The 27,589-nt window shown below is 41.1% G+C and overlaps 2 protein-coding genes across 4 annotated transcripts in view; one reads left to right on the top strand and one right to left on the bottom strand.

The window, feature by feature from the left end:
• Positions 1–983: 983 nt before the first annotated feature.
• On the bottom strand, positions 984–6,774 carry fgf17 (fibroblast growth factor 17). Its single transcript, XM_061278882.1, has 5 exons — positions 6,743–6,774; positions 6,611–6,647; positions 6,252–6,429; positions 5,158–5,264; positions 984–1,286 (listed from the first exon to the last, which is right to left on the bottom strand). The coding sequence occupies exons 1-5, from the start codon at positions 6,772–6,774 to the stop codon at positions 984–986; spliced, it is 657 nt and encodes a 218-aa protein (XP_061134866.1).
• Positions 6,775–16,074: 9,300 nt separating this feature from the next.
• nelfb (negative elongation factor complex member B) overlaps positions 16,075–27,589 on the top strand; it is a 74,900-nt gene continuing 63,385 nt past the window's right edge. Inside the window, exons 1-2 of one of the 3 annotated variants that reach the window (XM_061277879.1) lie at positions 16,075–16,210; positions 23,484–23,644. In XM_061277879.1, the coding sequence (XP_061133863.1) occupies positions 23,484–23,644 (161 nt within the window). In that variant the 5' untranslated portion in view covers positions 16,075–16,210. Of the gene's footprint in view, positions 16,211–16,340; positions 16,582–16,922; positions 17,241–23,483; positions 23,645–27,589 lie in introns of those variants that run through there. The other 2 variants (XM_061277878.1, XM_061277880.1) reach the window with 2 other exon arrangements.

The raw sequence follows: 27,589 nt of genomic DNA, 5'->3' as shown, positions 1-27,589 counted from the left end.
TTTTATACCCAATCATGGTACCTACCTGCTCCCAATTGGCCTGATCACATGTGGAATGTTCCGAATAGGTGTTGAGCTTTTCTCAGCTTTCTCAGTATTTTTTGCCACCTTTCCCAACTTCTACTGGACGTGTTGCAGCCATGAAATTCTAAGTTAATTATTATTTGGCAAAAAAGAATTAGGTTTATCAGTTTGAACATTAAATATGTTGTCTTTGTAGTGTATTCAATTAAATATAGGTAAGGATTTTCAAATCGTTGTATTTTGTTTTTATTTACATTTTGCACAATTACCCAACTTCAACCAAATCCGGTTTGTATGTAAAAGCATCCATCGCGACCCACAGAATAAACACCATACCCGAAAACACAAATACAATAAGAGAAACCTATCAAAATATATTTTGTTCACTCGACTGAATTACAATAAATTTTCTGCAAGTATATATCAAAACATTGCAATTGTGTGAAGATGTATTCGTCACTGATAAAAGTTTTTTTGGGATAGAAAGAACATTGCACTCAGATGACCAGTCTTAGTGTCTTGTTGAGTGCAACAGGAGTGAAAATATGCTTATATTTTATATAAGTATAAGCATATAAAGTTGCTCTTATTTATTCATTGTATGTGCCTTCTTATTTTTACTTTCTGTATTGTTTACTTGAATGTTTTGTTTGTCTGTGGACCAATTGGGTGTAATATGTTTTGTCTCCACCTTGGGATAGTAGGAAACGCAATTTCGATCTCTTTGTATATACAGTCTTGACATGTGAAGGAATTGACAATAAAGCAGACTTTGACTTTGAACATTCTCCAACAAAGACAGTCCGGAGAGTTGAATATATATTTAATCTGCTTCAGTCAACATCTTTATTTACAACTGAACATTTTATTTTATTTTGTGACATGCTAGCCATATTTTACATAAAATGTACAAAGAAATCTACAGTTCTTTTTTTTCAAATGTTACGGCTGTTGCCAGTTCACTTCTTTTTTGTTGCAAAAGTACATGATTTCTTGTTCCTTTTTGCTCGATGTGTGACTGGAAATCGAATGAACTCAAAATGTTTGCTTTGGTCAGCATTGGGAAAGGGTGGTGAACCTGTGTGGAGCCGTTTGATGAAATGGACTTCTCTCTGGTTCTCTCTTGTCTTGGAGGCTTTGAGTGGCTTCCCTTTTCTTGTGAATGCGAGATACCAGCTCTCATACTTGGCATTTTGAAAAGCTGTGTAATTATTCTCCAGTACAATCTCTGTGAAGATACAATCCCTGCTACAACCACTGGGCTGCATGAGAGAGAGAGAGAGAGAGAGAGCGAGAGAGAGAGAGCGAGAGAGAGAGCGAGAGAGAGAGAGCGAGAGCGAGAGCGAGAGAGAGAGAGAGAGAGAGAGAGAGAGAGAGAGAGAGAGAGAGAGAGAGAGAGAGAGAGAGAGAGAGAGAGAGAGAGAGAGAGAGAGAGAGAGAGAGAGAAATAATATTCTTTGAATTAATCAAATATTTACTCATAAAAACTCATCTATGATTTTCAAATCAAGTCAGAGTACAGCAGTGCTTCTCAAATAGTGGGGCGCGCCCCCCTTGGGGGGCGCGGTGCTATTCCTGGGGGGGCGCGTGTGACCCTGGGGAACAGGCTTTTTTTTTGGCAGTACTAGAATAAAGTGTAATTGCGGGTTTACTACAGCAGGGGGCAGTGGCACTCTCATTGTTACTTCTGTCACGTTTGCGACAGTGCAACATTTTACGACTTACAAGACAAGTTAGGATAGTCACGGTGGGGAGGGGGGGCGCGAATAGATTTCTTCTTGCTAGGGGGGGGCGTAACAGAAAATAATTGAGAAGCACTGGAGTACAGGAACACCTGAGCAGTTATCACAAAGTTGTATTTACATATCGTTTGGGTTAGGCTTAAACCTATGTTGAAACTAGATTTCATAATTTAGACAAATCTATTCTATTAGTCAGTCTACGCGTACGTATGCGCGCGCGTGTGTGTGTGCGCGTGTGTGTGTGCGTGCGTACGTATGCATGCGTGTGTGTGTTTAACTAATCTAGTGCTGAAATTGTCTTTCACATATTGACGATGCAATGTTCATGGTTGAATGTTCAGTTTTTTTGTTTGTTTTTTGTTTAATTTTTTTCTGTGCGGCACCACTCGTCTGAATGTAGTATTCTGATTAATATTGAGTTGTGGAAAATGAATTAAGCAACAAAATCCACCTGTTTTCATCCATCTGTGCCAGAGACGCTCCGCCGGCAACTTCCCTCAGCCACACCCGTTCGTTACCGTAATGTCTGTCACCTGTTTCCCCTTGTTACCTTGTGTATTTAAGTCCTGCCTGTGTGTTTATTCCGGTCAGTGTCCACTGTTGTGTTCCGTCCCTGTCAGCGCCCAGTGTCCTGTTGTTGGTTTCCCCCGGTCTTGTCTGGAGGCTCACGGTCAGAATTTTATCCGTGTCCAAGTGGACTTCGGTTGGTCGGTCTGTCTGTTCGCTGGCTGTGAGTCTCTATCCCGTCTGTGTCTTCGTTGCCCACCTTCCTCCCTTCCAGCTCCCTTTTCCCTTATATAAACCCCAGTTCAAGCTGCATTTGTTCACCTGGCTCCACTCATTCCTGACAATCTGAGGGTGTGGCCACTTTCTGTCAACTGAAAATTACATCACAATGCTTAAGGACTCAGCGAGCAAACATTACATGACCAAACCCAGAAAACAAGTGACCGTGATTGATTGTTACCTGAGTGCTTAGGCCCTGTGATGTCATTTTCAGTCAAGAGTAAGTGGCAAAATAGTCACCCCCTGATGTGGATAAAAATGTGTGGATTTTGCTGCTTACATTTTTTTCCTCAGTTGCTTTGTTACATTTCCATCCATCCATCCATCCATCCATCCATTTTCTGTACCGCATGTCCCCACGATGTGATGTGCTGTAGCCTATACCAGCAGTCATCAAGCAGGAGGCAGGGGACACCCTGAACTGGTTGCCAGCCAATCACAGGCTTTGTTATGTTTCTCAGATTAGAATTTCTCAGAACTACTTGTTCGATTTTCACATCATTATATCACTTGTGAAATAAAAAAGTTCATCGTGTTTTCGAACAAGTTGCATGTTTTGGCACATTCACGCAAATGTATAATTCTGTACAATTATCAAGTGTTTCTAACATTCACAGCTGCTTGTCATGTTAATGTTATAGGTCTTTGTTGAATTGTCTCCCACTTTGAACATTTTGGCATTAGTTCACTATATAAGTTTTATATGATTGAACAAGTCACATTACACGCACATTTGTAAACATTTTATATATTACTTTTTCCACAGGCCAAACCATTTTTTTAAAACAAAGGGAACAATATGTGAAGCATTAGCTCCACCAATGATTATCAGGTTTTCCAAAATAGCTCATGGCAAGTGAAGATAATCGTTGTGATGTGGAAGACATTTGTGGCTTAAAGGAAGTTGGAAGACTTTACTGAAATTCCTACAGTGGTGCATCTACTACCGTTTTTTTTCCGTGTATAATGCGCCCCCATGTATAATACGCACCCTAAAAATGGCATGTTGATGCTGGAAAAAAGCCTGTGCCCATGTATAATACGCACCCAAATTTAAAAAGTCCCAATGATCGTCACACACGCAGGGAGGCAATGGGTCCCATTTTTATAGTCTTTGGTATGGTCTTAACTAGGCTGGATGTAATTTTTTTTTGTTGGCGTTGATTTCTCCGACTGCCCGTAAAGGCACCACCGCCATCAGTGCGGACATGTGAAAAAGGCGTGCGGACGTTCTGCGCATCGGATCCATAGTGCGCATGCGCAGTGATACTGCCTTTGTGTGTTGTGACATGTGGAGAGATTGACAATAAAGCTGACTTTGACTTTGACGTATGACGTCCGGTCCGCGATGGAGATTAAAAAACAAACAATACTTGACAATAACACACCATCAAGGATTGCACCATCGCATCAAACGATGTGTGAGATTTGTCATGTCTCGTCCCCAGTTTTGCTATGTGTCTAGGTTGCCATAGTTTCTGTTCGCGTCGCCCCTCCCTTCCTGTGTCACCTCAATCAATGTAACGTGTTTTGTATTTAAGTCCTGTCTGCCCATCGCTCACATGTGTTACTGTCATGATGTCTGTTTGGTTTCTGTTCCTGTCTTTGGTAATGTCACCCTGTCTTTGTCGGTCAGTCCTGTTGTTGGTTTTGTTGTACCATGATTTTCTTAAAAGAAAAAAAGAAAAAAACATTTTTTAAATTGTACCCATGTATAATGCGCACCACAGATTTTAGGACAATAAATTAGTTAAATTTTGCGCATTATACACGAAAAAAAACGGTATTTTCCCTTTGGAGATTGTCCCATGTTCACATTTCTACCTGTTTTTATTTTATATTTTTTTATTTGTGCCATCCAAAGCTATCTTTTCCTTCCTGTGTCACAATGAAATTATTTGCCAACAAATTACAGTGCAAACAGTAAAAGTGAAAGGTCAATCTTTCCCAATCACTTTCAATCAAGCTTCAGCATACACAACGTTTAGCTTTGAGTAATCGAACTTTTCGCTTTTTGTCCTATCTGTACAAAATGACACAAACACTCGTCGGTCTGATGGCACTGCCATGTTCTGTAACACAAAATTTTATTTTAAGAGATATCCTAATGATTTTGTAGAAGACAATGGCTTCGGAATGGGAACCATAATGTTTTGCTGTTTGTATTAATTAAAAACTACTCTTACTATACTACAAATTTTAAACAGTATTTCACGTTCCACAAACGCAATATTAATCAGAAAGCCATTTTAGACGAGTGGTGTTCTAAACCTATATGATATTCTATCTATATGTTTTAACTTTACCTCTCCTATAAAAGTGATTATTTTGGCAACACGGAGATTCTGTCCACAGCAGTGATATATAAGATTTTAAAAATCCGAAAATACAAAACAAATGACAGACAGACAGTCGACAAACCGACAGACAGAGGGACAAGCGGGCAGGAGGGCGGTTGGGCGGGCGTGCGGTTAAGCAGATGGATGGATGGAGGGATACAGTCGATAGAATATGCTACGACATATAAGAAATAATATCTTATATGTAAGCCCAGCCGGCCTCAATTTACATTACATACATACATAACATACATACATAAGAGTACCTTTCCAACAAGTTTTCCCTTCCGGTTCATGCAGAGATACCGTCCACTTTCTGCACCTTTAATCCTGACACGGCTGCCAAAAGTGTCTGTCTCAACAAAGAGACGAGCTGCAATAAAATGTAAAAAGGTACATATTATTTTGAATCACTATGTACAAACTTGAAAGTTGTCATCGACAACTCAGTTAGATGCAAGTTCCGAATCTATTAGATGTGGATAAATGGCTTGTTTTGTTTTTTTTACTTTCAAGCACCAATGGCATGCTTGTGGTGTGTATTGAAACAATATGCCCTTGGACACGTAAAGCACAATCTGTTGGGTGGCAAAACCAGCTTGACTGATACCGGTAGGTAATCAAAGTGGTAGGTAATGGACAAAGTGGTGAGCAAGTCTTTACACATACAGTAGATTCCTGTCTTTTATCTACAGCTAAGCCACTTGATTAACCAAATAACTTAAGTTGTTAATGCATTTCAACTTGCTGCAAATTGTGGCAGTCGTGGATTTGTGAATTGCAATAACTTTGTGTATTGGGGCCATAAAAAAATGACTTTGCTTATCAGCCACTAATTTGCCAGACGATAGCTTTGTGGATACAGCAGATAGGTTGTGTTAACATGCAGCGGGGGTTGCGTTTTTACAGGATGGCTGGAGGTGAAACCTGACTGTGCCCAAGGACAAAGCCTACTCAGCAGGAGTGGAATTGATCTATTGTTTGTATTTAATAAATTACTCAAAATTCTCAACCATACATTAACTGATAAATGTGAGATACATATCCACTGTCAATGTCAAATAATTAAGCAAAAATGTTGTCTCGTCATAATGTTCCTTGAGTCATAAATCCCTCGATTCCATATTTGTTATGTTAAGTCATATATGTTGTTGTGTTAACTTCCAAAATTATAGACTGTATACTTTCGCTGTATAGTTAGTTATACAGTAGTACATATTAAGCATGAAATACAAACGTTTAAAACAATGTTTTTAATCTTATGAATTAATGCTTCTGGGTTAATAATCTTTTGTTGCTCGATGTAAAATGTCGTATATAAGTCCAACAGAATAAAGTCAGAGAGTGAGAGAGCTCTTACCATAGACATTTCCATCCTCAGCTGTGGCGGTGACCCTTTTGCCCTGAATCTGGATGTGTTTTGCACTGGTGCGGCTGTAGAGCTGGTAAATCCTGACCTGTCTGCGGCTGACCTGGTCCGTCACTGCGCTCTGTGTCCTCATGTACTGGTTAAAATTCGGAGATGGATGATTCTCCCCCTGTTGTTTTGCAAAGGGAAAAATAAAATCTATATTTTTTTCCATCTAAATTGGGATTAGTCAACCACTCAGGTTATTCAAGTTGTGTTAATATATATTTGAAACTGAATTATTCAAATGAAATGTGTGTCTAGATTACATAAAAAAAAGAATAATGAAAGGCTAGAGTCTAGATTCTTACCTTAACATAGCTCCAAAGCATGACAAACTGAAATGATCTGCAGAAAAGATTTGAAAGAAAGTTAACTATATTCTAATTTACTGACAGCCAAGACTAAAACCAGAGTTATAATGAGGTTTACGGTATACTTACAAGTAAATACAACGCTTGTTTATTCCATACATTCTCCCCCCTGTTGAAAACAATAAAGAAGTGGATTCTGAGAAAGATATGTCCTAAATGGATGCCGGAAATTTAACCCAGAAAAGCAGTCCACACCAGTCCATTCACAGCATCGGAGTCTCTGCAATCGAAACTGCGATTTCCTTTCAGATGTGTCAAAAACCTGATCCGGTTGATGGAGTGTTGGAGTCTTCTTCCAAAAATCCATCTAACTCCTCAAAGGTCCATCCAACCACATCCATTTTAGTCCAGATAAGGTGACATTTCACATTGGCTGTGTCAAATAAAATAAAACTGATCCTAGTAGAGACCTGTCTGGGTAAATCCCATGCATTGAAATGCTTCACTCTGTAGGAATTGTTTTCTTCTTGTTTTTATGTTGAAAGGTAAAGTCCCGCTCTGAAAACTTTCTTTAGTGGGTACTCGAAAGTGAGACTGTAAAAGCTTGAAAGTTAACAGTTGCTTTAATTACACATTAATTTCCTCAAATACAAGCACAAACTGTCCCTCCCATCAAGCTTTCACGCTCATTTGTATTGCATTGTATTTAAAAGCAGGAGACATGGGTGTGGCAAGCAGACTCCTCCTACTACTACCACCACACTTCCCTTTCATCTTACGTTAACAGGTCGGTCACACTTCCATTTCACATTAAAACAAATCATGTGGACAAAAGGCCTGTTTCATCCTTGCATAATATGCAATCAACATCCAAAGAAGAACAGGACATAGTCATTCCCCCTGCCAGGAGGCAAAGGGAACTGATGAGAAACTCAAACGAAGATTATCATAATTGCAGTAGTATATTGATCCATGAAGGCCAATTGTGAAGAAATAGAAAAGAAACGGTCGTAAGTGTCATCAGTCTAAATATCTAAATATGTGAGTAGTATACCTCAGTATCCTAATGTTCATTTACCTTAAAAACAGCAAAAGACAGCCCTAGTGATAAGCATAAATGCAGACATGGGTTGTAATCTCAGATCAGGTCCTCGTGTGGAATGTTGACATGCCATACAAGATAGACCTACTAAACCAAACACAACTAAAAAAAAGCTAGCCTCAAGTACGACATTGACTGACTCAGATTATCTGGAACCCATCCCAGTTGATTTTGGCGTCAAAATACACTCAGGATTGGTTGCCAGTCAATCACAGGGCAAGTATACGTAGATACTCAGTGGCCTAGTGGTAGAGTGTCCGCCCTGAGACCGGAAGGTTGTGGGTTCAAACCCCGGCCGGGTCATACCAAAGACTATAAAAATGGGACCCATTGCCTCCCTGCTTGGCACTCAGCATTAAGGGTTGGAATTGGGGGGTTAGATCACCAACTGATTCTCGAGCGCGGCACTGCTGCTGCTCACTGCTCCCCTCTCCCCCAGGGGATGGATTAAATGCAGAGGACAAATTTCACCACACCCAGGTGTGTGTGTGACGATCATTGGGACTTTAATCTTTAATGAAGACAACTGTTCAAAATTATTGAGTGGGAACCAGATAGCTTGCAGCAAAGTAAGGCAACTGTTCTTCACCCCATTAGGGACTAATACCAAATATAATGTCACCAATTTAAATGTATTGTAGTTGTTTCCAATTTGTTAACTTCATATTCATACATTTTGTAACCCACCTGAAATAGGTAAGGTGGAACCAATCTCAGCTAAGTTTGTATCAAGAAGAGGACGGGTCACTGACTAATATAGTACACATATCTATCTATGAGCAATTTAGAGTTGATAATTAACTTAAGATGCATGATTTTGGAACAAACAGGCCAGATAACCTGTAGAGAGAGCATTGGAAGAATATGCAAACTCCATACAGAAGGGTCAGCACCAAGTTCTGAACCAGGGACTTTGAGGAAAACACTGTTAACCACTTTGACCACTCTGACCCACAACAAAAATTAGTCAGTCTAACATTACTGCGACTACTGTTTCACTAAGAGTATTATTATCCATCCACTTATGGGGGATAAGGTGATTAGATTTGTCGGCAGTTAATTTTAGGGTACATATGATGGAAACAAACTTGACAGCTACTGAGCAAATTAGTGTCTTTGATTAACCTGGGAAGTATGGTTTTGGAATCTGGTTGGAAGTGGAAGCAAACCCATGCATGCAGGTTGAGAACATGCAAACTCAACACTGGAGAACCTGTGCTCACTGATTATTTCACAACTAATGTTTTCATTAGAACTGCAGAGCTAAGATTAAGATTGCACCACCAGGCCCAAAGACAGTTTACAACAATTACATTTTATTTACATTTGTATGACAGTTAAGAATGTTAAAAGCACTGCCTGTAAAGACAATTAATTTTTCAGGTAACAACAGTTTAACTATGGAATGGAAACAAATATAGAACAAATCTGATGTTGGCCAGTGTGCCAGACGGATTGTGAATGATCTTAGAGGTGATTGGCTGGCATCTCACTCAGCCAAAACTAATCCGTTGACATAAAGTCTCACATGGCACATCATGTTTGATCGTGCCATTTAAAATTCTTCGGAACATTCATATAAACACATAATATAAATGTCAGCTTGAGAAGACAAAAGAATCAGAATGACCCAAAAATGTAGCTTTACCACAAAGAGGAAATGTGGCTATGGAGAGAAACAACCATTATAACACATTCACAAATACCAGCAAAAAAGACTCTTTAATGAATCTAACATGTTTTTGGACAGTGGGAAGTTTGAGGACCCAGCTCGAACATGTAAACTACACATAGAAATGCCAGTTTATGGCATGGGGCTCCTACAACTGTAGTAACAAGTGGTGGTCTCCAATCAGCTCTGACCTCGTCGTAAAAACCTCGACCATAAAGAGCAACTGGCCTCCTTTTTCTGACCCTGCAAAAATAGAGGCAAAGGTTCAGGACTGGGTGGTCCATTTTATAAACGAGCAAACCAAAAGTAAAGAACTTGAGGATTCACTATGGGCTCTTCTCAAGTCACCTAAAGCTTACGGTTTGAATGGACCTAAACATTATTTTTTTTACATTCACAGTACCCAACAGGAAGTGCACCAGTCTCGAAATTTACGTGACAATGTGCAGTCATTGGGGAGAAATGTAACGCTAGCAGTGAGGAAAATAGTGTGAAAATATGATGGCATTGACACAGTAAAGCGATCAGTCTGACGAATGGAGCCTTGAAGTCTTTTAGAATGTTAGACTGTGTTTTTGAGCATACTAAAACAGTCTGTGGAGCAAAACATCACGACTTGATTTAACCGTGCTTCTAATGCCTGTTGAATTGAATCGTCATTCATGAGATCAGGGATGCCATTAATATATGTCACCTGTGGGTATGTGAAGCTCTTTGAGACCTTTCTGTGATTTAAGGCTATATAAATATTAACTTGACATGAGTAATTTCATGTATGAAGGGATACCATATCAGTTTAACTTTATTATTATCATTGTTATTGATAGATGCTAGCACTGTTCAAATGTATTATTATGTGTTATTATCCTCATTATTATTACTATTGTTATTATTACTGATAGATGCTACGGTGGTAGCATTTGTGTACACACACAAAGTAATATTTTGAGGAAACGCCTTGTATTCTTTGTCACTTGTATTTTAATGTACACATTCATTTATGCATTTTGGGAAGGAATCAGTATGCTTTATCTAAACCAGGCTACATCATTCCGCTCCAACTTTGCCAATTTTCAGGTGTATCACTCAACAACAACATTCGTCCGCTTTTGGTGAAGCCACTATTTTGTTAATTTGTACGAGTGCTTTCCAATGACATGGATCATGTTGGTTTCTGTTGGAACTTTTCAAAATGTATCTATTGTAAATGTAACATGTTTTTTGTTGTGATTCTAAAGCTTGAGTTGAATAATTCTGGTCACATTCCTCATGCTGTAGTGTCAAACAGTAGGTAAATTTTCAGTGACTATTTCAAATGACACCATATCATTCCACCAATAGGAACAGTCAATGTGGAGTTTGTCTCCTTTTCCCAAACAACTCTCTACTCTTCTTGAAATAATATTTTCAAGATACTGGAGATTGTCCGTGGAAATTATTGCATACTTTAAATGGAGTTAAGTATATTGGGTGTACAAAATAACCATTCTGTAATAACCCCAAATTGTACTTTAACTATGTCCTTGTGAAGCAGCAATACTAGGTAAAAAATAATTCGGGATTTAAAATTGGTTAAAAGACTTTGTGATCAGATTAACTGTACTTGGTAACTGAAAACAATCTTATGTGCTTACATGCTGTTGGTATGTACCCAGAGTCGTATTTGAGCGGGAAGGTCACTTCAAAGCTCATTGGGGCAATCGCTGCGTGGAACTAACAAATGAGCCAGTTGTAAAACTTAACAAGGTGTTAAGTCTGCCTTCTGTGTGCCCTTTGACTTTCAGTATGCAGACTCGGCCAGTCCATGGATAATTTTACACCGCATTTTTTGGGGATGGGAATTTTCTCCCAATGTCAGGAGGACTATCTAGGTTAAAGAGAGCAAAGTCTGCACCGGAAAGAGTGTATCCTCCCAACTGGGCTGAGTTTTGAAATTAAAGCTACAATTGATTTTTTTTAAGGGGGAGTGATATCATGAAATGCTGGATGCCCATGACATTATATTAATCAGCTCATTGGCCTACTGTTAGTAAAAGAATAAACAAATGACTTAAATTTCATATTTTAGTGAGGAAAGAGAAAAATAGTTATATTTTGTCAGTTGTGGGTTGGATGTCACTAACTAGGGAGGAATGAAAAGGCATTTTAATGTTTTATGAAAACCTAACAATTATTGCATTATTTTAGCAATGCACATCATTGTCACCAATAGTCAAAAGCAGACTCTGCATACAATAAAAATAGGACTTTCAATAATAGCCACACAGCACATTTTGGCCTTTACTTTATACAATATTTTTAAACTCACTTGAGGAGCAGCAAATGTTTAGAGAAGAGCCATACAGTGGCTGGTTGTATTTCTAGGTATAGACACTTCTGACAAATCTGTGCATTTCAGAAATATGTTACCGACCTCTTCACCTTCCAGCCATTTGTGTCACCCTAACGTTCACCACCACCCCAACTCCTCAGACCATTCACCACCAAGTTCTGCACACACACACACACACACACACACACACACACACACACACACACACACGCGCACACACCCACGCACGCACACCCATGCACACGCACACATTTATAAACACATTTATAAACACATATGTAGACACATTATATATATATATATCCATCCATTTTCTGTACCGCTTAGTCCCCACGGGGGTCGCGGGCGTGCTGGAGCCTATCCCAGCCGTCATCGGGCAGTAGGCGGGGGACACCCTGAACCGGTTGCCAGCCAATCGCAGGGCACACAGAGACAAACAAACATTTGCACTCGCATCTAGGGACAATTTGGAGTGTTCAATCGGCCTACCAAGCATGTTTTTGGGATGTGGGAGGAAACCGGAGTGCCCGGAGAAAACCCACGCGGGCCCGGCGAGAACATGCAAACTCCACACAGGGAGGGCCGGACGTGAAATCGAACCCGCACCCTCCCAACTGTGAGGCGGACGTGCTACCCAAGTGCGCCACCGAGCCGCCTATGTATGTATGTATTAGGGGTGTAACGATTCATCGATACACATCGATTAATCGATATAATGCTCTACGATTTATTGGCATCGATGCTAAACGTAAACATCGATTTATATCGCCGTGTTTGACCTCGGACATTAGACGCGACTTTATTTTGATTTTGAAATCCAGTTCATTGTTGCTTGCTTCCTCTTTCCGGGAGCAGTGTTGTGTTGTGAGCAGAGCAGGCACGTGAAAGGGGAGTCAACAACTAGTACGCGGCTCCTGGGCTGGTGCTATGGCTAGTGTCCAAAAAGACGAGGAAATTTGCTACCCTTTAGGCTTCAAGTCATTCGTTTGGAAGCACTTTGGATTCCAAAGAAAAGATGCCTCAGCGGACAATAATCCTGCCATGCGGTGATCAATTATTCAGGGACCACAAATCTCGCCGCACATTTAAAGAAAAAACACGACATCAAAGTTCACAGTGTTAAAATAAGCACTTTGTATACTACAATACTCTTGTAATTTCCTAAATAAAGAGTTTGCAGTACCTTGTTGATTTTGCGTATGAATTGTTATAAATCAGGATATTGTTCTATATTTTTTATTTAAAAAAAAATATATCGATCGTAGAGCACTATATCGTGATATATCGTGAATGAATCGCAGCAGGCTTTAAGATATCGGCAAATATCGTATCGTAGTTCTTTGTATCGATATATCGTATCGTGACAAAACCCGCAATATACAATATACACATATATATATATATATCAAAGTCAAAGTCAAAGTCAGCTTTATTGTCAATCTCTCCACATGTCACAACACACAAAGAGACCGAAATTACGTTTTTCTCTATCCCACGGTGACGAGACACATAACACGATAGACATACAAGTACGCGACACAATATAAAAACAAGAAGGCAAAAATTCAAACAATCAATAGTAAGAGTGATGAATAAATAATAAATAAACAAATAACACAATAAATAAGAGGAGCAAAACGGAGCCAGCAAGCATAGCGCAAAAGTAAAAAACATCATAAACAAAAAGGCACAAACGATAAATAATAAGAGTAATAATAAATAATAAATAAACAGATAACACAACAAATAAGAGCCAGTGTGCATACAGACAGTACAGACAGTAAAAGTACAGGACGCTACGCAGAACGGGGGAGCGAGTTCAGGATCCTAACAGCCTGGAGTATGAAGCTGTTTGAGAGTCTGGTGGTGCGGGAGCGCAGGCTTCTGTACCTCTTCCCAGAGGGCAGAAGCTCGAACAAAGAGTGAGCGGGGTGACTCGCATCACTCACAATCGTGGTCGCCTTGCGGGTGAGATGGGAGGTGTAAATGTCCTTCAAGGAGGGGAGCGAAGCACCAGCAATCTTACCAGCAGTGTTCACTATGCGCTGCAGGGCCTTCAAGTTGTAGTCAGTGCAGCCGCCACCCCAAACAGCAATACAGCTGGAGAGGATGCTCTCAATGGTGCCGCGGTAAAATGCGCTCGCTCGCCTGAGTTTCCGCAGGAAGTACAGGCGGCGCTGGGCTTTCTTTGCCAGTGATGCGGTGTTGGTGGACCACGAGAGATCCTCACTGATGTGCACCCCCAGGAACTTGGCGCTTCTCACTCTCTCCACCACAGCACCGTCGATGGTCAGCGGCAGGTGTTGGGTGTGACCCTTCCGGAAGTCCACAACAATCTCCTTGGTCTTGTCGACGTTCAGCAGGACGTTGTTGTCCCTGCACCACGTGGTCAGAAGGTCAACCTCCAGCCTGTATTGAGTCTCGTCTCCCTTGGTGATGAGACCCACCAGAGTCGTGTCGTCAGCAAACTTCACAATACGGTTGTCGCTGTAGGTTGCAGTGCAGTCATGCGTCAGGAGGGTGAAGAGCAGCGGACTGAGCACGCAGCCTTGGGGGGCCCCCGTGCTCAGCGTGATGCTGGCGGAGATTTTGTCGCCAACACGTACTACCTGTGGCCTCTGACAGAGGAAGTCCAGTAGCCAGTTGCAGAGTTAGGTACTGAGGCCCAGCGCGTCAAGTTTGCTGATGAGGCGTTGTGGCACAATGGTGTTGAAGGCAGAACTGAAGTCCACAAACAGCAATCTCACATACGAGTCCCTCCTCTCCAGGTGGGTGAGGGCCGAGTGGAGGGCAGAGCAGATGGCATCCTCAGAAGACCGCTTGGCTCGGTACGCAAACTGGAAGGGGTCAATGGTGGGGGGGAGAACGGATCGGATGTGCTCCATGACAAGCCGCTCAAAGCACTTCATGATGATGGGCGTAAGTGCCACGGGGCGGTCGTCATTGAAGCAGGACGGAGCGGGTTTCTTCGGCACAGGTACGATGGTGGCAGCTTTGAAACACGACGGGACGATGGCCTGCTGCAGGGAAGTGTTAAAGATGTCTGTGAAGACATCCGTCAGCTCACCAGCGCAGTCCTTCAGCGCCCGACCCGGGATGTTGTCAGGGCCCGCCGCCTTACGGATGTTGATGGCGGCAAGCGCCCTCCTCACGCTGTCGGCGGAGAGGCACAGGGGCAGCTCGTGTGAAGGGGGAGGGGCCTTCAGCGGGCAAGTGCTGTTCTGAGCGTCGAAGCGAGCAAAGAAGTGGTTGAGGTCATTGAGCAGACGGACGTCGCCTTCACAGCTCTGCGGCGCGGGCTTGTAATCCGTGATGGTCTGAATGCCCCGCCAAAGGCTCCGTGCGTCCCTGCTGTCCTTGAAGTGGGCGGTAATTTTGCACGAGAACGCCCTCTTTGCTTCTTTGATGCCCCGGGACAGGTCGGCCCTCGCAGTCCTCAAGCCAGCCTCATCCCCTGCTCTAAAGGCTTTGTCCCTGGCCCTCAGCAGCCTGAAGACAGCCCCTGTCAGCCATGGCTTCCGGTTAGCCCGAGTGACGATGGATTTTGAGAGAGTCACATCATCAATGCACTTCCTGATGTAGGAGGAAACAGAGTCAGTATACTCCTCAATGTCTGTCCGATCGTCGCAAGTGGCAGCCCTCCTAAACATGTCCCAGTCAGTAGAGCCAAAGCAGTCATGCAGTGCATCAGAGGCACCCTCAGGCCACACCCGTACCTGCTTGCGAACCGGCCTGGACGCTCTCACCATTTGTCTGTATGCGGGCAAAAGCATAACAGTGATATGGTCAGAAAGTCCAAGATGGGGGAGGGGGGCGGCTTTGAAAGCTCCTTTATGCGAAGAGTATATATGTGTGTGTGTGTGTGTGCATGTGTATGCGTGTGTGTATAAATAAATAATCTGCACCATATGATGCGCAAAACGTTTTAAAAGCCAGATATTTATTTATTTGATGTCATAATACCAATTCTTATACCTCTGACAGCTTTCCAAAACTCCTCACAATATGCAAAACATGGACAATACAATTGATACATTTCTTGTTTGTTTGACACAAACTGCATGGAGTGAACACATTTACAAAAATGTTTTAATTTATTTTGCAAGCAAGCCCTACTGAGGCCAAAACAATTGACTTTAAACCTTTTTTTTTTTTTTTTGACAAATCCTTTCACTCAGTATGTCAGAAAATTATGTTTCAGACACGGAATACGCTGTGATCGGCATTGTATTCTTATTGTTCTACAATATAGTATTTTAACAAACATGTTTTACGTACACATGCATTTAAGTCCCTTCCCCACTACGATCCCCGCCTACTAATCTTTGGCGCTTGACGACTATTATCTTTGAGTGCGACTCAGCCAAGGTCCTCGTTGACGATTACCGAACTCAGCCACCCACCCACCACCCTGGTGACTCCAGACTCTTGTTTGATTAGTGTCAGAATTGAAAACAGGATGAACGGGAAGGCACACAAGCACGCACACAAGTAAGAATCTTCAAACAACGTCCTTACGTATTATGAAATGAAACAGCATTTCTTTTTTTTTTTTTTTAAATCAATATGCACATTAAAACTAATGAATGAAATGCGGAACTAATGCTAAGCTGCGTTTCTGACGAACTGTTGATTTAGTAACCACTGTCGTCAGTTTGTGGATGAAACCCTTCGTGTGTCCTGCGCGGTTTTCAATTCCATAAATTCTTGCAGTCATTAGAATTCTGCATGACAAAGTCGATGTAGAAATGGAAACGAAAATGTTTGGGGGTTTGCCTGAGCTGGGGATATCGAACGGCGAGGACCTGAAAGAAACTCTCACCAACTGCACAGAACCTCTGAAAGCTATTGATCAGTTTCAGGTAACGACGGTGTTTCACAGTGCCATTAAGGTTGTTAATTTTATTTCGTAAGACTTTATGAACCCAGTAGTGTCCGATGTGTTCATAGCTGGACTTTACAATATAATAGATCTTTACCGCGAACTTTTACAGTACAAAAATACACCCGTCACACAATTTACAACGGCTACCCGCAGGTATAAATGCAAAATTGCTGCAGTCCGATTTTATTTACAAATCAAGGTTTTGTATGTGTTCACAGACGGCATTTTGTTAGTTTATTTAGGATACGCATTGCGACCCGGAAGTTCTCCTCAAGCTGACATGCCGTCGAGGGTTTTTGTTTCTATTTTTGTTTCCCTGAGAGAGAGCGGGAGTAAATTTGTATTTTGTATTTGTGGGTTCGGAATTTTGCTCAAAACTTGTTTAGTTTATCCCAAACAGTACATTTCTCCAGAAAGAGTAAAATCAGAGTCAACTTAATCAAGTTATTTGTATGGAATTTACCAGATTTTTATTACCCAGTGTATATTATCAACTGATGTAGTAAGTAAACGTATCCAAAGTCATCTTAGGGTCCAGTTTTGACAAACAGGCTGTTCTTTCCACCCCTTTCAAAATCATAAAAATTCCAGAGGGAATTGTATCCATGACTGTTGCAAACTCTTTTGGGGTAACAGGTAGGTGAAATTTGTTTTAAAAAAAATCTGTGTATTTTAAAACCCAAGCTTTACGACTGATATATTGACTGACCAAAATAATGGTATTTTGAACCACAGCATTTTTAGGGAGTGATCATGATACTATATCAGTGCTTCTCAAATAGTGGGGGGGGGGGGGGGGCGGTGCTATATCTGGGGGGGCGCGTGTGATCCTGGGGAACAGGCTTTTTTTTTGGCAGTACTAGAATAAAGTGTAATTGCGAATCTTCACAGCAGGGGGCAGTGGCGCTCTCATTGTTTCATCATTTGGAGAACAGCAGCGTTTTGCCTCCCGTCAAATCTCCTGAGGGCTAACCATTTTCTTTAGCCTAGAAGCCTTTAGCCATTTTCTAGTGAGGCCGGGCGCTCACTGTCGCATTGCTTAAAGAGCGCCTTTGTGTTTTAGGATGAACAGCAGAGACCAAAGGAACAAGGCAAAGTGTTGTGAAATAAAATATTACCTGTAATACGCATTTTGTTATTTGCTGATTGAAACTGCTAATTAAACTGTGAATTGAAACTAATAGGAAGAAAACAACTCTCGCTCTTTATATAGCTGACGTGTCTTGCGCATCCGTTCTGTGCATTTTATTTCACAACACTTTGCCTTGTTCCTTTCGTCTCTGCTGTTCACTTCAAACACGCTCCATGCGACCGCAATGCTCTCGTATCAGACGCTTGCTCGATCACCTGCTCGTTTGCTGTCCCGTGCGCGCACGGAGCGCGGTGGTGCGTTTACGGGCAGTCGGAGAAATCAACGCCAACAAAAAAAATTACATCCAGCCTAGTTAAGACCATACCAAAGACTATAAAAATGGGACCCATTGCCTCCCTGCGTGTGTGACGATCATTGGGACTTAAAAAAAAAAAAAAAAAAAAATTTTTTTAAAAAATCATAAAAATTGGTATTATACATGGGTACAGGCTTTTTTCCAGCATCACCATGCCATTTTTAGGGTGCGTATTATACATGGGGGCGCACTATACACGGAAAAAAACGGTATGTTTTTTTTCACAAATTTTTACTTGATCATTAACACCACTTACTTACAAGTATAGTTGACCACTTCACATGTTATTTTTAGTATAGTTGATCACTTCACATGCTTTGATATCTTTATCTTGAACATATTCAAAACATGAAAAATAGAGAGAAAAAATCAAAAAGTAATCAATACTAAAGCGCCATATCCTCTGGACATGTCCTCTGTCAGGATGACATAAAGGACGAGAAACTTGATCGATGGATTTAATGATTTGGAGTGACACAAATGGTTTGATAATATTGTTGTTTATGTGATAGTTATTTAAAATATAGTTTATATATCGTTGAATGGGCCTGTGGAATAATTTGAACTGCGGCGCGGCACACGGCATTGTTGACAAAGGACGATCGATGGATTTAATGAATTGGAGTGACACAGATGGTTTTATAAACGTGTTATTTATGTAATAGTTTTTTTTAAATAACTGAATGTTACGTCAGGCCCGTTCTCAGCTCCTCGTTTGTGTTTGTCACGTTAGCATACCGTATCGTTTAGCCTGTTGGATTTTGTCGAATAAATTGCCCCCCAAAATGCGACATACTCCGGAGCGACTTCTATATGTTTTTTTTACACATTTTTGGGCATTTTATGGCTGGTGCGACTTATACTCCGGAGCGACTTATAGTCCGAAAATTACGGTATATGAAACATATAATAATAAATTGTTGCAACCATAAAATTAAGTTGATGATTATTTGCTAAAAACAATAGTTTATCAGTTTGAACATGAACTCTTTTGTCTTTGTAGTGTATTCAATTAAAAATAGGTTGAACATGATTTGCAAATTATTGTATTCAGTTTTTATTTACCGTATTTTGCGGCCTATTAGGCGCACCGGGGTATAAGGCGCACCTTCAATGAACGGCCCATTTTAAAACTTTGTCCATATGTAAGGCACACCGGACTATAAGGCGCATAAAATAGAAGCTTTACTGCAACAAACTGAGGTTGACTAGGGTTGCGGTATGCACCCACTAGCCAATAACCAACGAGCCCTCTGTAAACAATCGCGTTTCTCAAACGATCTCCTATAAAATGATTGGAACTGACTAAAGTTCGATCTAACGCATTGGTACTACTTACCTATGTTTCCCTTCCATATCGATCCGTAGATTTACTCGAAACATTAACAGAGCAACCTATTTTGACATGAAATAGCCTCGCGCGTATAGCAGCTATCGTTATAGCATTAGCCATCCGCAATTTCCTATGAGCCTCAGCTCGCAATCTCCCATGAGCCTCAGCAAAGTGTAAACAATCGCGTTTCTCAAACGATCTCCTATAAAATGATCAGAACTGACTAAAGTTCGATCTAACGCATTGGTACTACTTACCTATGTTTCCCTTCCATATCGATCCGTAGATTTACTCAAAACATTAACGGAGCAGCCTATTTTGAAATGAAATAGCCTCGCGGGTACAACAGCTATTCGGTGACGCCCCCTGACTACAGTTACCGTAATGTTGGGAAGCGATGCGACCTTGTAACTTACTATTCGTACTAAAAGGTACTAAAACATTTTGGCAGAGGACTGTGTACAACCAGTATGGATCAACAAATTCATCACTTGATCCATATATAAGGCGCACCGGACTATAAGGCGCACTGTCGACTTTTGATAAAAATTTAGGTTTTTCGGTGCGCCTTAGCGGAAAATACGGTATGTTTAACATCCCAACAACTTCGAAATTGGGTTTTAAATTGGTTGTATTAAACACAGCTCTATCCTTTATGCCACGCAAAATGCTCAACACACATTCAAGTCACAGTTGCGCTGTCTCTGCTTTCCAAGTAAAAATATTTCCAAACGGCAAACATTACCAGTGTTACATGTCGGAAGCTTCCTGTTAGCATTCCACAACAGCTATCATTTAAAAATGACAAAATAACACAAAACTATTAAATACCCAATCTATTTTTCCCGAGTCCGATCAGGAATAAGTGATAAATAAGTCCACTTCGGCATCCTTGAGTTGTTTAAACTACAAGTCTCTTCGAGTAATAAAGATGGTGGATTTGCAAAGCTGTTTGGCCACACCCATTACCTTGTTTAGTAGTCCCAACCAAAAGGATGTGACATAATAGACAAATATACATACAGTGGAGCCTCGGTTTTCGACCACAATCCGTTCCAGAAGGCTGTTCAAGAAATGAATCGTTCAAATTACGAATTATGTTTTCCCATTACAAATAATGGTCTACGCTGGGGAATGTATTGCTGTATCTGTAGCAACTTGCTTGTGTGTTTCATTGTAATATATTGTAAAATATATCTTTTTAAATTGTGAGGGGGAAAAAAAGCACATCAAATTTTATTTTTGAATTTTTACCAATGAAAGACAACATTTCAAAGATCATGTGAAAGAAAACAGCAAAAACGTTTTCTTAATTTCAAAAAACAAAAAACTGCAGAAATTCTAATGAAAGATAACATACAGTAAACTTACTGTATCAAAGTTCGTGTGGCCGTTGTTTAGTAAGCACAGTCGCCCCTCTCGCAACATCACTTCCTTTAAGAGCGTCTTGGTTTTTCAGGATATAGCTTATTGTCGATTTTGCCATGCAAAACGTCCGCGCCAACTCTGACATACGCACACCGGACTCATATTTTGCGATTAATTCTTTTCTAAATTCAACCGTTTTGCGCACTACTTCCCTCTTTTCGCCATGATCAGGTTTACTGCTCCCACTTGCTTCCTTTGGAGGCATGATTAGAGTTGATGCAATCCTCAGAGTAACGAGAATGTAATAACGAACGGAGTCAGTTGGCATGTGGGTCCTCTCGGCTCATCTCACGAGGTTCGACAACCGAAATTTCGTCCGACATCCGAAGCAAAAAAATGTCGAATTTTTTGTTAGAATACCGATTTGTTCAAGAACTCGGACGTTCAAAAACCGAGACTCCACTGTAATAGAAAATGGAGAAAACTGAACCGAGTAACACCTGCAACACCTTGAGGTATGGATTACACTTTTCTACAATCTTGGAGACTCCAAGTGCACAATAAAATGAATATAAAAGCAAAAAAGTGGCTTTTCCATGTTATGTCTCCTATACATGTTGCCAAAAATTCAACCCTGGTGGAAATCAGTAGTTGCCTCAATCAATGCTTTGTCATTGTCATCATTGATCAATGTAGACACTAGATCAGGGGTGGGCAAACTACGGCCCGCGGGCCACATCCGGCCCACGGGACCGTTTAATCCGGCCCGCCAACCCTGAATAAATTGTATTATTAAACATTGTTTTTGGTCATTTTGCCTGCAATGACTGCGTTTCCCCAGTAGATGGGGAACCGCTCGCCTGCGGCTTTACTACCGGAAGCCGTGTCAGAAAGCTCGGTGCACACTCACAATTGCGTGTACGTACTCAGTAGTACGGACATGGCGCACTCGCGCTCTATTTGTATCAGTCCCGAATTTAGAGCGTGGGCTGTGACGACAGCATTCTTGTAATCTTAACCTGTAAAGTTCTTAAGTAGGGGTGTAACGATACATCGATACACATCGATTAATCGATATAATGCTCTACGATTTATTGGCATCGATGCTAAAGGTAAACATCGATTTATATCGCCGTGTTTGACCTCGGACATTAGACGCGACTTTATTTTGAAATCCAGTTCATTGTTGCTTGCTTCCTCTTTCCGGAAGCATGGAGCAGTGCGTGGCGTTGTGTTGTGAGCAGAGCACGCACGTGAAAGGGGAGGCGACAACTAGTACGCGGCTCCTGGGCTGGTGCTATGGCTAGTGTCCAAAAAGACGAGGAAATTTGCTCCCCTTTAGGCTTCAAGTCATTCGTTTGGAAGCACTTTGGATTCCAAAGAAAAGATGGCTCAACCGACAAGACACGTGCAGTTTGTAAATCCTGCCATGCGGTGATCAAATATTCAGGGAGCACAAATCTCGCCGCACATTTAAAGAAAAAACACGACATCAAAGTTCAGTGTTAAAGTAAGCAATTTGTATACTACAATACTCTTGTAATTTCCTAAATAAAGAGTTTGCAGTACCTTGTTGATTTTGCGTATGAATTGTTATAAATCAGGATATTGTCCTCTATTTTTTATTAAAAAAAAAAAAAAATCGATCGTAGAGCACTATATCGCGATATATCGTGAATGAATCGCAGCAGGCTTTAAGATATCGGCAAATATCGTATCGTCGTTCTTTATATCGATATTATATCGTATCGTGACAAAACCCGCGGTTTACACCCCTATTCTTAAGCCTTACTTTAAGGAAGTGTTTCCCGTTTCCTCATCTCTGTTACCAGATGTTTGTGAGTTAAAACTCTGCTCTGATTTTCAGATACCCTTCACCGTGTTGCCGTTTTGATTACTTTATTTGGATGTATGCTTTCACCGATTCTTCAAGATGATGATATATTTGGTCAGAATGTTTGCCGTTTGATGTGATCTCATAAGATAAATATCTTTCATTAATCTGACCTGCAGGCACTGAAGTGATGGAGACTGTTCTTCATAATAACAGTGCCGTATTTTATGAGAATCACTAATAGCAGGTTTTTAGTGATTTTTTTTTTTTTTAATGCTGTAAATGCATTTGTTTTCAAAAAACTTGTTGGGAACATCCATGCTTTACTACCTACTAAAGGCCAAAATCTTTTATGCAATGACCTTTACAGGTCGCTTATATTACTTCACACAAACACTACGTCCATCTGCTCCTGGTTCGGCCCTCCCGTCCGAATTTAGAACCCAGTTCGGCCCGCGAGTCAAAAGGTTTGCCCACCCCTGCACTAGATGGTTTTTGCACAATGTGCGCCAATGTGAAGGGACATTGCCACAGGGCACATTTTTGGCCAGGGCTGATGGATTACGCATAACATTTACAGTTAATAAAGCACAGACTTTAAAACTACTGTAGATTGCGCAGCACAACATATTTTTAAACGGCTTGTTCTGTCGGATCAATGTTAGAGATGTAGTTATTGACCCAAACAATTATGCTGTTTTTTGTTTTTCAATTAAAAATAAGCGATTTAAAGATTCAGTCTGAATCATAGCCATGTTACTAAAATATTCATTCTCAATGATTAAAAAAGGCAATCGCAAAAGATTTTAAGTTTGTGTTCATGTTTAGACATTACTAATAATAGATACTAAGATAAGATACTAATAATAACAATCTGATGTATTTTATGACCATAGATGGAAAATGGCATTTTGTTGCCAACTCTCCAGTCTGCCCTTCCTTTTCTGGATCTCCACGGAACACCCAGATTGGAGTTCCACCAGTCAGTCTTTGATGAACTCAGAGAAAAGCTGATGGAGCGAGTGGCTACGATTGCTGAGGGCAAGGAGGAGGACAGGTATGATCATTGAAGTTTTAGTTTGTCCTTTTGTGACTGCCAGGTGGTGCCAAAAGCATTTAAAAAGTTAAAAAAGTTAAAGTCCCAATGATCGTCACACACACCTCTGAGTGTGGTGAAATTCGTCCTCTGCATTTAACCCATCCCTGTGTGATTTTAATCCATCCCCTGGGGGAGAGGGGAGCAGTGAGCAGCAGCGGTGCCGCGCTCGGGAATCATTTGGTGATTTAACCCCCCAATTCCAACCCTTAATGCTGAGTGCCAAGCAGGGAGGCAATGGGTCCCATTTTTATAGTCTTTGGTATGACCCGGCCGGGGTTTGAACCCACAACCTTCCAGTCTCAGGGCAGACACTCTACCACTAGGCCACTGAGCTGAGCTGGAATTTCTACTCACACATTATGTTGAGTATAATAACAGTAGCTACGTTTACATGGACAAAACGTCTTCAATCTGATCAGAGTTCGAATTAAAATTATGATCAGTACATTTTTATTCCGATCAGAATTTTAATCTGAATAAAAGTGTCCAAGTAAACATAGCAACTGATGCCTCCTGCATGAAACCACAGTAGGGTAACTTCCATTGTCTGCACGTGTTAATTTGCTCATCTTCTTCTTAAAGTACCGTATTTTCCGCACTATTAGGCGCACCTAAAAACTTACATTTTACTAAAAAAAACACAGTGAGCCTTATAATGCAGAGCGCCTTATATATGGATCAATTGATGAATTTGTTGATCCATACTGGTTGTACACAGTGCTCTGCCAAAATGTTTCAGAACGTTTTAGTTCGACTAGTAAATTACAAGGTCGCATCGCTTCCCAACATTACGGCAACTGTAGTCAGGGGGTGTCACAGATTAGCTGTTGTACCCGCGAGGCTATTTCATTTCAAAATAGGCTGCTCCGTTAATGTTTCGAGTAAATTTACGGATTGATATGGAAGGGAAACATAGGTAAGCAGTACCAATGTGTTAGATCGAACTTTAGTCAGTTCCGATCATTTTATAGGAGATCGTTTGAGAAACGCGATTGTTTAACTTTGCTGAGGCTCATGGGAGATTGCGAGCTGAGGCTCATGGGAATTTGCGGATGGCTCATGCTATAACGATAGCTGCTATACGCGTGAGGCTATTTCATGTCAAAATAGGCTGCTCTGTTGATGTTTCGAGTAAATCTACGGATCAATATGGAAGGGAAACATAGGTAAGTAGTACCAATGCGTTAGATCGAACTTTAGTCAGTTCCAATCATTTTATAGGAGATCGTTTGAGAAACGCGATTGTTTACAGAGGGCTCGTTGGTTATTGGCTAGTGGGTGCATACCGCAACCCTAGTCAACCTCAGTTTGTTGCAGTAAAGCTTCTATTTTATGCGCCTTATAGTCCGGTGTGCCTTACATATGGACAAAGTTTTAAAATGGGCCGTTCATTGAAGGTGCGCCTTATACCCCGGTGCGCCTAATAGGCCGCAAAATACGGTAAATAAAAACTGAATACAATAATTTGCAAATCATGTTCAACCTATTTTTAATTGAATACACGACAAAGACAAAAGAGTTCATGTTCAAACTGATAAACTATTGTTTTTAGCAAATAATCATCAACTTAATTTTATGGTTGCAACAATTTATTATTATATGTTTCATATACCGTAATTTTCGGACTATAAGTCGCTCCGGAGTATAAGTCGCACCAGCCATAAAATGCCCAAAAATGTGAAAAAAAACATATAGAAGTCGCTCCGGAGTATGTCGCATTTTGGGGGGCAATTTATTCGACAAAATCCAACAGGCTAAACGATATGGTATGCTAACGTGACAAACACAAACGAGGAGCTGAGAACGGGCCTGACGTAACATTCAGTTATTTAAAAAAAACTATTACATAAATAACACGTCTATAAAACCATCTGTGTCACTCCAATTCATTAAATCCATCGATCGTCCTTTGTCAACAATGCCGTGTGCCGCGCCGCAGTTCAAATTATTCCACAGGCCCATTCAACGATATATAAACTATATTTTAAATAACTATCACATAAACAACAATATTATCAAACCATTTGTGTCACTCCAAATCATTAAATTGCGTTAGATCGATTTTTAGTCAGTTCCGATCATTTTATAAGAGATCGTTTGAGAAACGCGATTGTTTACACTTTGCTGAGGCTCATGGGAGATTGCGAGCTGAGGCTCTTGGGAATTTGCGGATGGTTACCGTTTTTTTCCGTGTATAGTGCGCAAAATTTAACAAATTTATTGTCCTAAAATCTGGGGTGCACATTAAACATGGGTACAAAAATTTTTTTTTTTTCTTTCTTTTTTTTTTTTCTTTTTTTTTAAAGAAAGTCATGGTACAACAAAACCAACAACAGGACTGACCGGCAAAGTCGTGGAACAAAAAGACATTACCAAAGACAGGAACAGAAACCACATCATGACAGTAACACATGCAATGATCCGACGGTGAGCGAGGGGCAGACAGGACTTAAATACAAAACACGTTACATCGATTGAGGTGACACAGGAAGAGAGGGGCGACGCGAACAGAAACTATGGCAACACATAGCAAAACTGGGGACGAGACATGACAAATCTCCCTCAAAATAAAACTTGAAATCACCTTTCTTCTTGTTTGTTGTCAATCGCGCATCGCATTCAGCCATCCTGCCCAACACACTTAGTCAGTAAAATTCATAATTGACGACACATCGTTTGATGCGATGGTGCAATCCTTGATGGTGTGTTATTGTCAAATATTGTTTGTTTTTTAATCTCCATCGCGGACCGGACGTCATACGGAGGCCGCCATTACAGATGCGCAGAACGGATGCGCAAGACACGTCAGCTATATAAAGAGCGAGAGTTGTTTTCTTCCTATTAGTTTCAATTCACGGTTTAATTAGCAGTTTCAATCAGCAAATAACAAAATGCGTATTCCAGGTAATATTTTATTTCACAACACTTTGCCTTGTTCCTTTGGTCTCTGCTGTTCATCCTAAAACACAAAGGCGCTCTTTAAGCAATGTGACAGTGAGCGCCCGGCGCGCTGCGGTTGCGCGACCGCACCAAATTAAGCTCCCTGCGCAGTGCGCACTGAGGTCCACTTAAATTTTAGAAAGTACATCAGGACTATAAAAATATCTTCTAAATTTCAGCGACGGCTCTGTCACAATAATGCGACCAGCGCGGTGCAGTTGGGCGGTCGGCGGCGCGCTACGGTTGAGCGTTCTCTCTCGCGCTCTCTCTCTCGCTCTCTCTCGCTCTCGCACACACGCGCACACGGGCACACGCGCGCACACGCACACACACGCAAACCGGCTATCATACGGAGGCCGCCATTACAGATGCGCAGATCGGATGCGCAAGACACGTCAGCTATATAAAGAGCGAAAGTTCAGTTCTCTACCTAAATCCGTATAACAGGTAATATTTTATTTCACAACACTTTGCCTTGTTCCTTTCTTCTCTGCTGTTCACTTCAAACACGCTCCATGCGACCGCAATGCTCTCGTATCAGACGCTTGCTCGATCACCTGCTCGTCACAATGTACCCTACACAAATCCGAAACATTTGTTGCGGCTCCGAGTCACGACGAGGGGCAAGTTTTGGTTTCCAAGGGTGTTTTTATTCCTCTTCAACGTCTCTCCCATACAGAGCCGCCTTTTTCACGTCCGCACGCCTTTTTCAAATGCGCGCACGGAGCGCGGTGGTGCGTTTACGGGCAGTCGGAGAAATCAACGCCAACAAAAAAAATTACATCCAGCCTAGTTAAGACCATACCAAAGACTATAAAAATGGGACCCATTGCCTTCCTGCGTGTGCGACGATCATTGGGACTTAAAAAAAATTTAAATAAAAAAATAATTAAAAAAGTTCATAAAAATTGGGTGCGTATTATGGGTACAGGCTTTTTTCCAGCATCAGCATGCCATTTTTAG

This window comes from Syngnathus typhle, linkage group LG5 (genome assembly GCF_033458585.1).
Source record: "Syngnathus typhle isolate RoL2023-S1 ecotype Sweden linkage group LG5, RoL_Styp_1.0, whole genome shotgun sequence".
NCBI classification, from domain to species: Eukaryota; Metazoa; Chordata; class Actinopteri; order Syngnathiformes; family Syngnathidae; genus Syngnathus; species Syngnathus typhle.
Note: the sequence above shows the minus strand (reverse complement) of the source record. Positions and strands in the feature narration are given on the sequence as shown.